The sequence below is a fragment of the Calypte anna genome, chromosome 3 (genome assembly GCF_003957555.1).
Source record: "Calypte anna isolate BGI_N300 chromosome 3, bCalAnn1_v1.p, whole genome shotgun sequence".
In the NCBI taxonomy this organism is placed as follows: Eukaryota; Metazoa; Chordata; class Aves; order Apodiformes; family Trochilidae; genus Calypte; species Calypte anna.
Genome location: NC_044246.1, coordinates 76,905,559 through 76,923,333, shown reverse-complemented (window position 1 = coordinate 76,923,333; position 17,775 = coordinate 76,905,559). Strand labels below are relative to the sequence as shown.

Here is a 17,775-nt window from a genome sequence, read left to right as displayed (position 1 = left end):
TTGAGAGCATCAGCAAGTTTGCCGATGACATCAAGCTTGGTGGTGCAATCAGGATGCCAGAGGGACAGGATGCCATCCAGAGGGACCTGGACAAACTGGAGAAGTAGGCCCAGGTGAACCTCATGAGGTTCAACAAGCCAAGTGCTGGGTCCTGCACCTGGGCCAAGGCAACCTGAGATATGAATACTGAGGCTGGAGGAGGACACACTGGAGAGCAGCAATGTGGAAAAAGACCTGGGAGTCGTAGTGGACCGAAAGCTGGACATGAGCCACCAATATGTAATTTCAACCCAGAATGCCAACCACCTCCTGAGTTGCATCAAAAGAAGTGTGGCAGATCAAGCGAGGTGATTCTGCTCCTCTATTCTGCCCCCGTGAGACCTCAGGTGTAATACCGTGTCCAGCTCTGGAGCCTTCAACACAAGAAGGATGTGAATCTGTTGCAGCCTGTCCAGAGGAGGGCCATGAAAATGACCAGAGGGCTGGAGCACCTCTCTTATGAAGACACGCTAAGGGAGTTGGGTTTCTTAAACCTGAAGAAGAGAAGGCTCTGGGGGACCTATAGCAGCCTTCCAGTACCTGCAGGGGGTCTACAGGAAATCTGGGGAGGGACTTTTTACAAGGGATTGTACTGAGAGGACAAGGGGTCATGGTTTTAAACTGGAAGAGGGGAGATTTAGGTTAGAGATTAGGAAGAAATTCTTCAGTGTGAGAATGGTGAGACACTGAAACAAGTTGTCCAGGGAAGCTGTGGAAGCTGCATCCCTGGAAGTGTTCATGGACAGGTTGAATGGAGCTCTGAGCAACCTTACCTGTAGTTAGATGATCTTTAAGGTCCCTTCCAACTCTAACCATCCTATGATTCTATGATTCTATGATTAATGTTTTTATGGACTGTACAGTGTAGAAAAATTAACTATACTAAACTAACCTGGAAGCAAGTCATTGAACATAACTAATATACAGTAGAGTTAAAATGGGACATAGGAAGTGTGAGTGTTATGCTTCCCAAGTGCTGAAACTAGAAAATGAAAGCTATCAATATATTTGTATTCAAACTATTTACTAATCACAGTGCAAAAAAACCATAGCATTTCTACATGGCAAATGTGGAAACTGTAACATTCTTAGTTACAGTTCTAGTACACCATTAGCTATCTGCAGTTAGTGGGCAGCAACAAATCAAAAATTTTGTACAAATGTTTCAAAGTCATACACATTTACATTTACATACACTTTTACATTATCAGATTCAGACCTCATTAGAACTCCTGACAGAGGCCAAAACCCCCAAATCATTCCAGTCTATCATTATTAAGGTTCAGCTGTGATAAATTAAGGTACTTTAATTCATCATGGATTTGGTTGGCAGTCACTTAAGAAATGTCAAAGCTTTGAAATGCAGAAAGAAATAATAATCAAATCGTGTAGTTACAGGAAGAACTCTGACAACACTGTCTTGCATCTGAATTCAGAATTCCTGAGTAGACCTAATGACAGTAATAAGATGGCATTAACTTTGAAATTATACTGCCACTGGGCAGTATCCCTGTATATAATCTAATAATACTCCAGAGATCAGAAGGGAAAAGGTTTTATGATATCTACAAGGTAAAGGCCATATAAACTCTTTGTATACAGAGGCATTATGCCTACAAAAAAAGTCACCAGGAATGAAGTCACTCCCTATAAAATTGGCACTGCTGAGATTCAATCTCAGACAATTCACTGGTGTCCAAGTCTGGATTTATTGCAGCAGACAGGTACACTTCCAAGTACTTTATGAGGGCCTAATGAAGAAGATAAGTACTCTGTGGAAGACCAAAACAACTAGGGAACCAAATTCACATTGTCATTATAGATTATATATTATATATTGGAGAATAAATAAATTAAACACAAGGAAGACCTTTTATTTTAGGTCTTTTTGATTGGATCTATCAGGTAGCTGTATTTAGCTTCCATCTTCACAAAGTAAAATTAATTTCTATTTGAGATAGATTTTTGTTCAGCTGAAAAATAAAATATTTATGCAGTAGTCTACAGTGAAGTCTCTTCTCAGCTTCTCAAGTTTTCAACTCTTCATCGAAGTAGAGATATAGGTATTTTTTTAGGCAGCCTATACTTCAAATCCACATTGTGGATAACTTGGATCAAAAAGGATGTGCATAGAATCTTGCATAATTTTCCTACTGATCTAATAAAATACAGTTGCCCTCCCAACAGCTCTTCACATGATAAGTTGGAAAGCACCATAGAAGAGATGTAAGAACAAAAAAAAGCCTCAAACATACATTATAAGTAAGACCCAAGAAACTTTATGAAGAAGGCAGCTAAAAATACCTTGTCTATAATCTAGAAATACCTTTACAGGACAAACAAACAAACAAACAAAAAAGCAAAAGTTTTAAGATCTATATAACATTGTTACAACAAAATCCAGTAGCTAGAAATTGAAGCTACCCAGCTAATTTAGATTACAAATTATTTTCTAGCATTCTAAAGGTGAGTTTTTACTTTGGCACTTAAAAACTAACAATTTTCTGAAGAGTGAAGGTGACAATGGTATCAATGATTTACTTACTTTGCAGTGACAACACCAGTTACATCTTCCTCTCTCAAAGAGTAGTATAATGGTATTGTTATCATAACATCAAATTTTGGTAAAACTAAAAATAGAGAAAGTATTAAATTCACATAAGAAATAATATCTTTTTCTTTTTTTAACTCGTAAGAGTAGAACATGTAATATCATAAAGGCTACTACAGTTTCCTAAGTTAAGATGTACTTTTAACTCAACCCTGTGCATGTCTCAGACTTAGCATTTTTGTTGAAAGAATACCAAGCATCATAAAAGTAGCCTGTATGTAAATTTGTAAAGCTGAAATATAAAACATTTGGTCTATGCAGCCTTTATTGAATCATCAACAAGCTTCATGAACAAACATCACACAGATAATTTTGGGATGAATACATTGCCTGAACAATCCTGCAAAAATGGGGACAATACTGCATCTCGTAGGCTTAGGGTAAGGATTTGAAAGGTTGCATGACATCCAAATACCACAGCAGTAGGCCACTGAAACTAGCGAGGTAAGATTATGATTTTCCCAGGACAGAGAGTCAAGACTCAGAAAAGCAAGATAGCTGGAAATTAGGTTCTCTAGAAGTCTTCAAAATATTCATGTTAGGAAATGAAAGGTAGTAAGGAAAAAGTTAGTCTCTCTGAATTAATTAAGAATCAATTACCAGTTTTGGTCACTAACAAATGCCTTTAAGTAACACTTACCATATTCCATCACTTTAAATCTCTGATAATAAACTTGACCCTATTGAGGGGGAAAAAAAAATAGAAAAACAGACCATACATAAAATTTGGGTTAGAATAGTAAACTTTAACCTTCTAGATCCAACCCCACATATATTCCAGTTAAAGTACAATTTCTGAAGTGATGCAATTTTACACCATGGCTCAACAATTATCAGCTCCTTTCATGGAACTCCTACAGGAATCAGCAGTGTTTGCACCACTGAAGGATGCAGGAAGCTCACATGTGACAGATTATAAGTATACATCATGAAGAGCTCAGAGAGCTTGAGATTCATGGACAACTACATGCAAATGCTTTCTGTATAAAAAAAAACAAACATCCAAGCTACCTAGTACAAAACTACCTAGTGTAAGTTCTCACTGTTGTGATGAGCCATGACTTACCCACCAGCAGCATGTTTCTTAGCTCATTTAAAATTAACTCAAGTATCTCTATACAAAACAGAAGCTCTTATAGTGTCTATCTAGGGGACAAGACTATTTCAAAAGAAGATATAATCTAAATGCTCATAATTTACTCAAAAAACAGCTACATTTTTGTTACAGTCTAAACTGTATACTTCAGCAGAAGTAGTCTTGGGTTATATCTTCCTATTTTATTTACTTTTTAGTTAAAAATCAATGGAAAGTATGAACAACTATATGATATATTAGTACTTGTGTTACTTCCTTATTTTTCTACTTTTTCATGTCTTTCCTGACTTGCCTTGGGAGACCATCTGAAAGGATAAGCTGCTAGATCTTTGAGATGTGGCACAATACACCATGAATGGCACATCATTGGAAAATTGGTTTCAAAGGTTGTTTTCACTCTCTTAACATTAAATGTTCAGCAGCTATTTTTGTTCCTTGATGCAATGACAGCTGACCTGAAATAGTCATGGTACTCAGCCACATAAATTTTGCTCTTCGTTGCCTTACTCACTTGTTCTTCCCTGCTAAAGTGCAAGCAACTCTGACTAAGCATGTACATAATTTGTCTGCAGACATACAGCCCTTATTCTATGACTTTTTACAGCATTGTGCCAAAAGTAGCGATCAGCAGAGAAATGACTTGAGGTGATTTACCAGCAGTGCCTGGAACTGGAACTCTGAATCTGAGCAGATGTGCTTGACACAGGGATTACAAAGGAACAACGATTTTCCAAGGGGAAAATCTGAGCTCAGCTGGGCTGGAAGAACAGGCTGAGAAACTGAAGGAGACTGTACTTCCTAAAGGACAGGAAGGGAGAGGCTCCTTTTGAAAGTCTATTCTGCCTCTTTGCTTAAGACTCCTCTGGAAAATAGGGAAAAGATGGAGATAGACAACAATCTGTCACTAGGAGGTGGCTGTTTTGAAAGTTTAATATTGCCAGCTGCTGCTCAACTGCATGATGAGGTTATGCTGGTGTGGAGCTCAGGAGCCTTACAACTTTCATTTTTGCTAAAAACAGTAATACCACTAACAGGTATCATATGTTCTGAGGTGCCTCAGTCAACTTGGTTTGAAATGTGGGGCAAAGGAGACTGACTATGGATAGCCATATTGTCAGGTTGCCTTTTTAACCAAGATATGTCAGATGGGAAGAAGTGTCTGTGGTGCAAGAGGATAAACTGAGAACTCCTGTGGGAAGAACCCTAGGGCCAGGATCCAAGCTGGAAACAATTATAACTGTTCTCTCTTACCTAACTAACAAATATGAAAATTAGGCATCTCAAACAAAGGCTCCCATACCTCTACATTTACACTTTTCCTAGCAAAAGACTTCTAACAAAGTAAAAATCAGATTGCTACCAACTTCATTATTAACTCACCAATCACCAAAATAATTGCCATATTTATATTCCTAGGTCTAGAAAGATACATGCAATATCTGCACATTTGTGCAGATCATAATCCTTACAAGACAAAATGCTGCAGCACTGATACACAATCAGATTACAATGAAGTAATCTTAGGAGCAGGCATCTTAGGAAAATGACCCATAGTGAATTTATCTCATATCTGGTTTTCTGAACATCTTTTGTTTCCAACATTATATCTGTCATTCTTGCAGTTAAGCCAGCTGGCAGGATGAAAAAGCATCTCCTTGGAAAATTAGTTTTTCTCTCACGTTACCTTAGAAGAAAAATAAATAAATAAATAAAAGCTTAGAGAATTGTAAGCAGTAGAAAACAAGTATCAAAGTGAGTGTTCTTGGATGCACCTTCTCTAAAATAACAACCCTTATAGCAGAAAGCAAGCTATGCTTCACAGAGAAGGGAAAGAAAAAAAACCCTCCTAGGTCATCTGGATGATTTGAAAACCAAGCCATATTTCCCAGTAACATACATTTTGTGGTCAAACTGGTTTGTAATAGGGCAAGTAACAGCACTTCAACCATGTCAGATCATCACAGTTCCTCAGGGCAACACTGTCTCTCTGGCAAATACTGTTCAAATATTTTGGTGTGGATGTTGTTGAACAAGTTTCCAGGTGTGGTGGCTTTTAAGACAAGCACTTAGTCACACATAAAACCAAAAGGGTTTTTTTAAAATAGGAAAACACCATGCTATGCCACTTGTTTCCAGCTCAAATTAATTCTACTATTGTCTTCCATGCTTCTCCTGCTTCTTAAACACACTCACCCTTCCAGACTACTAGCATTTCAGTAATCAGCATTTCTTAAACTACAAAACATCTATTACATTGTGTGCACATTGCCCAGAGCACTAAGAAAACAGTGCCAAAAGAAGATTCCTATAGGCATTCAGAGACCATGAGGATGATGAAGCCTTTCTGCAGCTGAGCCTCAGATACTGTGGACCCTGACATCAAAGAATGATTAACAGCTACAGCCTAGATTTTGCTTTGCTGCAATGAGCCGGTCTTGTTTGAAGTCATTTGGGTCTAATCTAACGAGTGAGAGTGCAGGAATTATTTTTTTTTTCTCTTTGGCAAGAAAAAGTCCCGGAAACGCATCTGGTCGATGTCCATTTTCTTCATTTTTTTTCCTGACTTCTACGTCCATCACCAATCACAGCATCAGGAAAGACTCCGGGCATAGCCTCAGAGATTCGCCCCGAAAAGCCCGAGTGCTGGCAGGGACTGCGTTCCCGTGGCTGCCCTGCCACCTCCTGGCCCCTGTCAGAAACACTCCTCCGCTTATGCTCTGCAGCTAAATACAAGTTTAGCCAGGCAGAATTAAAAGAAGCATTCCATGATCACTTTCGTGAGGTATTTTCACATGGAGGAAATAAACACAGAAAGAAAATTCACTATTTCCCCGACTTCTGTTCAAATCCACCACGCAGTCTCCAAAAGCTAAGCAGAGTCTCACTATTGCCACCAGTATTCACACCATAAGATCCTCAATAAATATCAGTGCTCATTTGCAAACTAATGAATACACAGCCAATGCCAATTACATCCAGTCTGATTTCCAAGAGGGGTGACATTTTTTTAAGTGATGATATAAACTTAAATGTAATGGATCAAATGTAAAATCTGTAGCTGACCTAGCAGTAAAATGTCATGAAATTCAGCATACATATACTGAAAAATACATAAAAACTCAACAGTTAAAAAATTCAAATGTAAATTATATGATCAACCCTAGCTGATTTTGAAAGTTACTTTATAGATGAAGCTTTTTAAAAATATTTTTGTTACCCCTGAAACTCTTCAATATATGATATAAATTTCCAAATAATGTTTCATAAATTAGATTTAAATATATTGTATGGCTCCAAACAACTCCTGTGCAGAGATGCCTGCTACTAAAACTCAGCAACGAAAAGCCTTTCCGCACCAGGATCCAAAACAGGAAATATAAGATATCCAACTAAAATACAAGGTGGAGACTTGGAAACCAGACTGTAATTACTCTGTCTTGAGTTTTCTTGGAACAGCTGTACTAACACCTGAACTCTTATTAAAAAGTACTACAGGATGTTTAACAGCAGCAAGCAGCCAGAACCTGATTTAAAACAGGATTCAGAGGCAGTATTTCCAGGAATCCAAATTTGGTACACTTGGGAACTGCTTTATAACCCATGAAAGGGAAATGTTATTTACTTAACTTAACAACAGTCTTTAATGACAAGAGGGAAACTTGAGATGAGAAGGCTGGGCAGCTTACTATTTAACTAGAAAGCTCAGGTCATGGCATCAGGATACTTAAGTCATGCAGAGATCAACCTGGGTTATCCATCTGCAGATGTCCCTAAAGTCTTGAGAATAGCCATAAATTGTGCTGGATCCCACGTGGATCCTGGGCTAACAGCACTAGCTAATGACAGGCAGGCATATTATTAAAAATGCCAGACATATACTAAGTATTCCTTAGCAATAAATCCAGTTTTTCAGTGACGCCTGTTATCAGGAAAGGATTGCTGAATCCATACAAACTTACATATGGCACAGGAAAAATCTGTACCTCCCTTGGACAGCAAAACAGCAAAACTAACCAAGGCAACAGCTAGAAATATCTACCTGAAGTGATCCAGGTCACTCACTAGATTTCACTGAACACCAACTAAATTTCCACCACATCACCTACACACAGACAACTGTTTAAACCTCAACCTGAATCCCATCCCATGTGACCTTGTATTTCAGGGCATAAGCTCACTCATAACCAAAAGAATCAAAAAGTTTCCTGTTAGAAAAGTTATTATCCTTTATTCTGCAAGGCTGCTATCAGAAAGACAAGTTTGTGAGACTACCCACTAGACAGATCTACTGTAACAGCGTGAATATTGCAATAATTTTTAATATATTCTGCACATGGTAGCTTTATCCAATATAAGGTGCTGTTTAGGCACACACTTCAGAAATAATATATATTGCTTTGTAAGCCTTTTAACAGAGAATTTGAAAGAAAGCAAAGCAGGTGTGAATGATGGAGTGAAAAGAATCTGAAAGTAATCAACGTAAGCTTCTGTGTGGCACTTGGAGTTCCTGTTTTATTCCCACAGAAGAGGAATTGTAAGAATAGACATTTCTGTATTCCAAAGCCTACAACTTTTATATATATATATATGTAGCTATATATATATGTAACTATATATATATAAAACTATATATATATATATAACTGTATATATATATCTGTATATAACATATAAATAGAGAGAGAGTTTTTATATATATATATATATATATATATATATATGGGAGTTGTAGGCTTTGGAATACAGAAATGTCTATTCTTACAATCCCTATATATAAATAAAACATACTGTTCTTTTACTGTTCTATTTTAATTCTCAATTTTAATTCTCAATTTTAATTCTCAAGAGTTTAATGAGAGAAGGAACCATTTAGCCTGACCTGTTTTTATCACAGGTTTGGTTACTCAAGTATTTAGCTGCTCCAGCAATCTGCATTACTATGATGCACCTTCCAAAAAGGCAACCATCCCTGATGCCAGAACACTCAGCAACAGAGAAGCCCTCACTCCTCTTTTCCCTTTTGTTCCAAAGATTAGGAGTCTCGTTGATGAAAGACATTTATATGCCAAAGAGAATTTTAGCTTCAATTTCTACTAGTTTGTTCATCCTGTACCTTTCTCCATTAGATTAAAAAGACTTTTAAAACCTGTTACAGCACTCACAGACTGTAATCAATAAATCCATTGATTCATTAGATCCTTTGATATACAGTCAGCAGATGGGACTTCTGCAGCCTCCCATTGTGGAGCCTTCTTCCTCAACTCCATCCACAAACTCTACCATCAGTTTATATTAGAAACAGCCTGAGTGAGTGCCAACTACCCAAAAAATCAATCCACCTTTCTTTGGCAGACTTTACATGTATTGCTTTTTTCCAGGAGCTTGGGGGGAGACCTTATCACTTTCTACATCTACCTCAAAGGAGGTGGGGGTCAGTCTCTCCTCCTTAATAATAAGTGAAAGGAAAAAAGGAAATGGTGTCAAGTTGCATCAAGGGAGGTTTAGATTGGATGTTAGACTGAAAAGATTATTAAACTCTGGAATAGGCTGCCCAGGGAGGTGGTTGAATCTCCCTCCCTAGAGGTGTTCAGGAGATGTGTAGACATGGTGCTTAGGAATATGGCTTGGCACTGGCCTCTGTAGAGTCAGGCTAATGATTGGGCTCAATGATCTCAAAGGTCTTTTCCACAGAGAAGAATTCTGTGATGCTGTGAAAAGCCTTTACAAAAATCTGTTAGCTTATTAACCAAATCCATAATGGTCTTCAAGAATTTAATCCTTTATCAGTGAAATTCCAAATCACTTTTGTAATTGTTTTTATCATGCCAGATGACAGGTCTAGAGTTTCTCATGTTACCTCACTACTCTTTTCTGCTAAGTGCATTCATCTTCTGCTGGTCTTCTTCAATCTCCCCACACTGAGATTCACTTAAGCACACAGAACCCTCACCCCTATTAAACGCTTCCATCTCTGCCACATAATTACTATTTCCTCATCTTGCTGAGCTCTGTCACTGCTGGATCTGGCAAACTTAAAAATCCTTTCATACTTTTATTAATTATAGTTTTCCTTGGTATCTTTAGGTTTTCTAGAAATATGCAAGAGCTCAGTTTTTCATTTATATGGATAAATATCTCTTAGTTCCCCTTTTATCCACTTATTAAATGCAGCGCCTCTTAAATATTAACCATTTACTCTGTCAATAAAAAAAGAATCTTGATTCTGTCCCTCCCAAGTTTCCCTTTTCCAGAAAGAGCATTTGGTAAATGTGACAAAAACATTTTGCATTACTTTCCCCCTTGAACTGTCTCCTTTAACAATGGTGAATAAAGATACCCTAGAGGGGTGGGCATTATCCCAGCCCTGGATATCCTTCATGAGGGTGAAGCATTTAGAGCTGTATTAAGAACCCTAAACCCTGCATTGCATGTCACCCTGAATGAAAAAACCCTAAGCTTTAAAATGTAATAGTAGGGAAAACAAGATGTTCTTACTAAAAGATGATAAAGACAACTTAGAAAAGAGTGCACCCCTGGCACATCCAAGGTGAAACCAAATGTCCAGTCTTTGGTAGCAGCCAAGGTTCACATGTAGAGAACTGCAGCAACTAGAATAGACAGAGAGGCACTGTGCCAGTCTGAGCCTCAGGGCTTTCCAGTTAACAGTTTCTAGTAAACTTTATATCTGTGAATTTTTCGAGACATTTTTTAGTCCCACATGGGTTTTCAGTATTCACTGCAACTGCCAGTGCTGTGTTCTACAGTTTAGTCATGCTTTTTTAATTGTTCTGAAATTGCTCTTTACCTCCTACACGTGGCACCCTCTAGCTATGCATTAGAAGAGAAAGTAAACAAAATGTTCCCTATTTGTCTTCTCCCTGTTAGTGATGGTTTGATAGACTTTCTCACCGTCATACATTTTCCATGCCCATTAACCTTCTGCAGCACACACTAGATGGCTAAAATTTGGAATAGCATCTCCTGTGGTTTACTCACATTTCATTTCACTTGTCTGCTTTCTTGCAGCTGTTTCATTAGCCCAGATGAATCTAAGGCATTTTGCTTTCAGTTTTACAATTATTTTTTTCCTTTTCTTTTTGACTCTGCTCCAGGAGGGAGTGGCACTCATGCTCAGATACTGAAAACAGCTGCTGCAGTTCCTTCAGCAGCGTCCTCCTGCCTTAAGGATTACTCAAGACTTTGCAGAAAGCAAAAGCAAAATTTCACAGGCACTTTTTCTCCTGGCAAGTGAGCCGTGGAAGGAACTCACCATTGTGACCAGCCTTTTTTCCCCAGATCTGACCTGCACTTCCCCACCTCCTGAAAAGCACCTACGCAGCCGTAAGTGGGGCTGTGCTGTCAGCCAGATCAAGGAGCTGGTCTGGGTTAGGTAAAGAAAAACACAGAGATGCTTTTCAATCTGGGTCATTTCCCAGGCACACTTTAAATCTCAGCCTTAGTACAGCTGCCACAGTGGGACCAAGAAGCTACTGAATAGCAGCGCAGGGATGGGAAGGAGTGGCTGATGACAGAGGCAACTTAAAACATTTTTCCCATCAAAGACAATGCTAATGATTGGACACCCAAATGAGAAAGCACTTGAAAAATCCAGTCCTGACACTCACTTGAGCACCACCCTCACCTACTTTACACTGTCGAAATCAATCAAGCATGTAACTGGTACTGGTAAATATCACTCCCAAGTAATATATGATCACATAGGTTTTTCTGCTTTTGACCACATCTTCTCCCTTATTACAGAACACTGAGCAGTCCTGTTTGGACTTGCTAAATGTCTCTGAATGGCCAAGTCAGAAATGCAGTTCCAAAATTACAGGCAATTAAAGCAGGCTGAATAAACCTGACACACAAAATTCTGAACAGCTAAAGCTCCAGCTATTTTTGCAACATGTTCCATGGCGTATGAGGAGTGTACAGCTTACAGGACCGGACTGATAATCACTATTACCAACAGCAACATGCAAACTGGACCATACCAGGTTTTTTATGCAACACTTCTTTACTATTCATCCCTTCTATTTTGCAGTTACTTTTTTCCACAGTAACTTCTAGGTCATTGTGAATGAAACGCCCCTAAAACTCGTCAGAGATTTGTAAATTACAGTCTTTGATTCCACACGCCTTGAGACAGTAATCATCTGCACAACAGGACTAAAGGGATTTCCTTAAATTCACTTACAAAGCAGACGTGAGTGATTTTTAATTTTTAAAAAATAATATTCCAAAAGAGCTTTCTTTTACGTGAGTATCAAAACCCCTCATTTTTTAAATAACATTTTTATTTTAGAACCAAAACACAGTCCTTTAGATAAAATACTTAGCTTTTTTTATATCTTCCCTTACAAAACCACTGAAAATTTCATGAGATTTACATAACATCTTGGGTTTGCCATGAGGGAAGAATTTCCTCTTCTGGTGGCCCACGCTTATTTCTGGTTTTGCTACTCCAAAGTAACCACAATTTTATTTGCATCTATCAGGAGAAATAAAACCTCTCTGGGACATGGCAATGTTAATACTCACGTTCACTTCTACTTCTATGGTCCAGTCTCCCAGTGGAGGGTCCATCGATAATTGAATTTTTTTGGAAACTACACCCAGATCACCCTCCTCCATCAACCACTGCTGAATCAATTTCTTCCGAGGGTCCTAGGAGAAAAGTCAGGCTGCATGTTAAGTGTCAGTGGTCTTGGTAGCAATGCATATTATCTTTATTTGTCACATAAAGTTGGAACACGTGACAAATTCCAACGTATAAGCAGGTTCCTGTGGATACTTACTCGGATATATATATTCAGAGATGCTTTGTAAGGTTTGAGATCAGGATAGACAGTGACAATCCGAAACATGACATCTTGTCCTGGTTTATAAATAGATTTGTCTGTCTGGATGAACACAGAGATGCTCTTTGACATGAACATCAAGCTGGTACGGTTAGAGAAGATAAGCTGGCCACCAGCATGGCCTTCCACCAGTAATTCATAGCTCCCAGAAGCACTGTTCAAAGGCAGCTAAGAAGAAAATAGTTATTCTGTTAATTATTGAAAAATATTTTTGAAGACATTATTATTCCAAAAACATTTGACATAAAATTCTCACATTTTGCTAAACTTGTCAACTTGTGTAAATTCTTAAAAGAGAAAGAGGATTTCAGGGCTTTAAAGTGTCATTTCAAGAGTTACCTGAGAATGTGTTAGCAGAAGCTACTTTTCAACATACTTGCATTTAATTTGCAGTAGTAATCACGTTTTCAACACTGTAAGTACCTATGTATTCATAATACCATTTGCAGACTCACACATGCTTTCTGCTCTCTTTTTTCACAGTTATTTAGAAGTTTCTTGGGTTTGACTTTTGGGGTTAATTTTTTTCTGACTCCATCACTTTTTGTAATGAATTTTCGAAAAAAAAAAAAAAAAAAGATCTGAAGAAGCTATATGTGGGCAAGATGAGCAGAAGAGTAAGAAAACATTACATTTCTTTTTACAAGCTTAACCTTCATGCAGATCTCATGAGGTGAGGTGTTGTTTTTCAATAGAAACCTCAATGATTCTGTCTCATCCTAGTCTGATGATTCATAATCATAGCACATATTGCACCTCATCTAGAAAGTAAACTATTATTCTTTCAAAAGTATTAAGCAATAAAGGAAGAGACATTTTATGGTTAATTTCAGAGCTGGCAGCAAACAGGAACAGACATCACTGGCAAGGAGATTAAGACCAAGTAGGATCAGTATAACCATGCACAGGTCCCTCCCTCTATCACTCCAGTGGGCAGAGGAAATCTGGAGCTCATAATTGAGAAGCATCAGCTCATTTCCTAAAGTTATGTGGGAGGAATCCCAGCCACAAGGGTCAAAAGGCTCGAAGCAGAGCTGCTGCAACACATGGGAATTTCACCTCAAGCAGAGCCTACACAGACAACAGATAGCCCCAGGGACATCCCAAACCAGATGCTGGCATCTGTACTGCTGTCTGCTTAGGAGTGTCTCTTTGAAGAAGGAAAAGGGTTTTAACACACAGCTGGTTCCAACAAGTAGCCCTGCTAAAAAGCTTAAGGATCACATGCTTCTGTTTGCAGTTACAGCAGCAAATCTGGATTAAAATCTCTGAAGTCAAGACAACTAAAACAGACAGGCTTGCATTTTTCAGTGTAACATATGGAAATGAAGTGCTCCTCTTTTGCTCTGGTAATGAAAATTACAGCTGCTAACTCACCGGGCACAGAACTTCAAAAAGTGTCCTACCAAACTCTATAATGAAAGGCTGTCGTGCTGTCAAAACTCATTTTAATATCAGAAATTCCCAAGCAGGGAAAAATGTCACAAACTGGCAAATGAGACAGATGAAAATGTCTGTATCAAGAACACTTCCTTCTCTGTGTGTTTAGCTTTAATGAGGAATCAGCTAAAATTTCATCCCTCTCCCTTGACCTCCTATTTCTAAGAGCAAGTAAGAAAAAAAAAAATCCGATAGGGAAAACATTAAAAGGCTCTCTTTTTCACCCATAAGCAGGTATATGCTGACAAAGGAAGTAGGTATTCCCCCTTCACAATCTGGGCTTACATAACTAAATTCTAGTTGCAAATCATCACACTGAAACAGACCCTGCATTTTCTTCAGCTGCAGGTTTTTGTGTACACATTGCCAAGAACATATGATTCACATATTTCAACATCCTCCAACTTCCATGCCAAATATTCTGGAATATATTAGATAGGAGGAACAGCCTTAGTCACTGCATACTACCTTAAAATTAATTCATTTACAAATATCACCATTTAGAAAGAAGGTCTATTCCCTAAAAAGCATACAAGAGTCCCTACAAGAAGTTCAGGAAAGATTATAAACATTCAAAATCAAAGTGAGGTGGAAGTAAGCTTGTTTTTTCTCATCACAGCAGTGAGTTTTGCTCTTCAGAATTATTTGAACATACTTGCAAGGATTGTTTTTGTTTTCTTCATTAAAAGTTTGCGAATGTCATTTGAGGATCTCATATATTTTTCTGTATCTTTTTCCTGTGGTGAATTATGGTAGATAAGAGTTTGGGTTGTTCCCTTGATTTTTATACTTTTTCTGCTTCAGAAGATCTTTACTTTCTGCAACATGGTGACAAAACTGCCTGTTGTACCTTTCTTGATGTAAAAGCCAGAGGCAATGGAGTTTGTATTGCCATGGCAGTCTATTAGAAAGTGCAAAGTAACACATCTGGGTCACAGACCTGTGCTGACAGAAACTGCGCTGATCCAGCTCCTCAGAGGGTCACTGTTGCAATAGCAGTCACTGCCTCAGCCCCACCAACTCCTTCCCTAAAGGCTTCTTTCTCAACCCAAATAAGAGCAAGGCAGTACGTAGTAGAACCTTGCTGTGAAAACATTTTATCTTAGTCGTACATCCCCCCCAAGTGAATGGTATTACTATCCCCATTTTGGCACTCCTAATGAAAAAGAAAAAGGCCACCTCATGTAATTCTCCTGACCACGTCAGACACCATCGCAAGCACCTCAGACAAGGAAGCTTCTGTTTCCTCTGGAAAAGGTGACGGGTGAAATCATAAACTCATTACCCACCTTCTACTACCAGCCAATTACACTTTGGCCAAAACATAAGTCTACCATGGCTACACAAATGAAAAAACATCTTACTATTTAAAAATTAGTCAGGTTTCATCACTTCAGATAGTAGCGAGAGAAGAAGGGATTCACCTTGCCTTGTTTCAGGTGCATGAACACTGAGCCCTGGACAAATTATACTGATGAACTCGGTAATTTCATCTTTCTTTTTATTAAATTTTCTGTGTTTGCTAATTTACAGTTCACACAGATGCATATCAGCCTGGTAGTTTTCACAGTGTTGCACTCCTCATTATCATCGACTATCCATCTATCAAATATTTCCATATTATTTCATCAGATATACAGTTTATTTGAGATCAAAATTTAAACCCACTAGATTTAGGGATAGCCAAGCTTACAGATGTTTAAAAAAATAAAGACTTTGGTAAAACATTTTTCCTGACACAAATATGTAATTCTTTAGATCAAGTTTGCATAAAATCATAGAACAGTTTGGGTTGGAAGGGACCTTGAAGATCATCTTGTTCCAACCCTCCTGCATGGGCAGGGACATCTCCCACAAGACCAGGTTGATCAAAGCCCCATCTAACCTGGCCTTGAACACTTCCAGGGATGAGCCGCTGACAACTGTTCTGGACAACCTGCACCAGTGTCTCACTACCTTCACACTGAAGAATTTCTTCCGAATGTCTAACCTAAATCTTCCATCTTAAAACCATTACCTTGTCCTATCACTAAATGCCCTTGTAATAATTCCCCCCCCCCAGCTTTCCTGTAGGCCCTTTCAGGTACTGGAAAGCTGCTATAAGGTCTCCTCAGAGCTTTCTCATCTCCAGGCTGAACAACCCCAACTCTCTCAGCCCATCCTCACAGGTGAGGTGATCCAGCCCTCTGATCTTTGCAGTCCTCACTCCAAGAGCTCCATGTCCTTCTTATGTTAGTGCTGAACATTCAGGATTACAAATTCAGGATTCATACTCAGCACATAATTTGATAATATTAATTTTTGTTGACTAGTTAGTTTAATATGTACTTTCACTGAACATACATCTCCAAATCATTAAGAAGACTGTGCATAAATACATTTTTATTTTAATATTCCCCATTGCTTTGAACAGTTCTTTCAGCTCAAATTAGCCCTCATGGCGTGTCTGAAAGAAAGATGTAGGTTGAAAAAAAACACAAAACAAAGTTTTGTGTTCAAGTTTCAGAATAGCTTGTGCTGATTTTGGAAATCAGCTCCCAAATGCTGTAACCACTTGTAACAAGTTGCAGAGCACTGTGATCTAAAAACTCTTTGGCTTATTGGTCAGTAAATACACTCATCTGAGAATACAAAAATAGCTAGGATCACATAAAAAATACATCATCTCATCAACACCAACTGATGAAAAGTTTAAGCGAGTCAACATTTTCTGAAGAAAGAGAAAAGGAAAGAAATACTTACTACTGGAAGAACAAGAGTCCCAAAGGAATCTGAATAAAAAAGAAGAAATAACACACTGTCAGAAAACCTATAATAACTTACCAGAACATCAACATTATCAGGTTAACCAGAAGAGCAGTGCTCCTCCCCCATTCCCACACTGCCCACAATTCCACATTGGCCACTGAATCCCCTCAATGCAGCTGCTCTGGAGCTGAGGGCACAGGGACCATCCAGCCAACACATACACGATGGCTGCAACCAGCTGGCCATCATCCACACACTTATCAGCCAGCTGACAGCTGCCAAATGCCATCTGGACATGAAACTAAAAAATATAAAGCCTGGAGCAATTCCTGTCTTAGTTGTTATTGACATACTCTGTTTTACACTTCATTTAAGATTTCATTCCCTGCATCTACTGATCCCAAGTCCTGTCAAGGCCACTGTCAGCCAGCACCTATAGACACATGAAGGAGCACAAAGGAAAGATGGCTGGTGGGAAAACCCAAATAACACCCATCCCCATCCCAGAGGAGAACTCAGCCATAGCCAGAAGCACAGAGCCACACCAGCACAGGAAAACCAAAATCCTCTAGTTAGAGACATGATCCCCTCACCATCAGGCTATGAGATTCAGCAGATTCCTAACAATCACAACCATCCCAAATCTGCTAAAAGAACAAGCCAGGAAAGAACAGCCCAGAGAAACAGAACGCAGTGTTCCACTGACATAAAGGTGGCAACAGTGTCCCAGATGGGATTTATCTGAACAAGGAGGGCATGGTTTGGCACTGCTGTCCTGGAGAACAACTCCCCTCTCAGGTACCACTACCCAAAGACATAAGAATCCCTCTGCTTCCACAAAGAAGTTTGTTCTGCAACTCTTTCAAATGTAAAAGAAACCCCAGATATTTTGTATTAACCTCCTCTGCAATTTAGTAGGCAACTCCTTTTAGTAGTCATTCTTACCAAGACTAACAACTTTTCTAGAAGGAATAAAA

General features: G+C 38.6%; 1 protein-coding gene across 1 annotated transcript in view; it reads right to left on the bottom strand.

Annotated features, from left to right (window-relative positions):
- The window catches only part of CD109 (CD109 molecule), a 79,216-nt gene that overhangs the window by 44,485 nt on the left and 16,956 nt on the right, over window positions 1-17,775 (bottom strand). The window contains exons 3-7 of the mRNA XM_030447070.1: window positions 16,793-16,821; window positions 12,548-12,778; window positions 12,291-12,416; window positions 3,291-3,330; window positions 2,585-2,669 (exon numbers count right to left, since the gene is read on the bottom strand). Of these exons, the coding sequence (XP_030302930.1) occupies window positions 2,585-2,669; window positions 3,291-3,330; window positions 12,291-12,416; window positions 12,548-12,778; window positions 16,793-16,821 (511 nt within the window). The remainder of the gene's footprint in view (window positions 1-2,584; window positions 2,670-3,290; window positions 3,331-12,290; window positions 12,417-12,547; window positions 12,779-16,792; window positions 16,822-17,775) is intronic.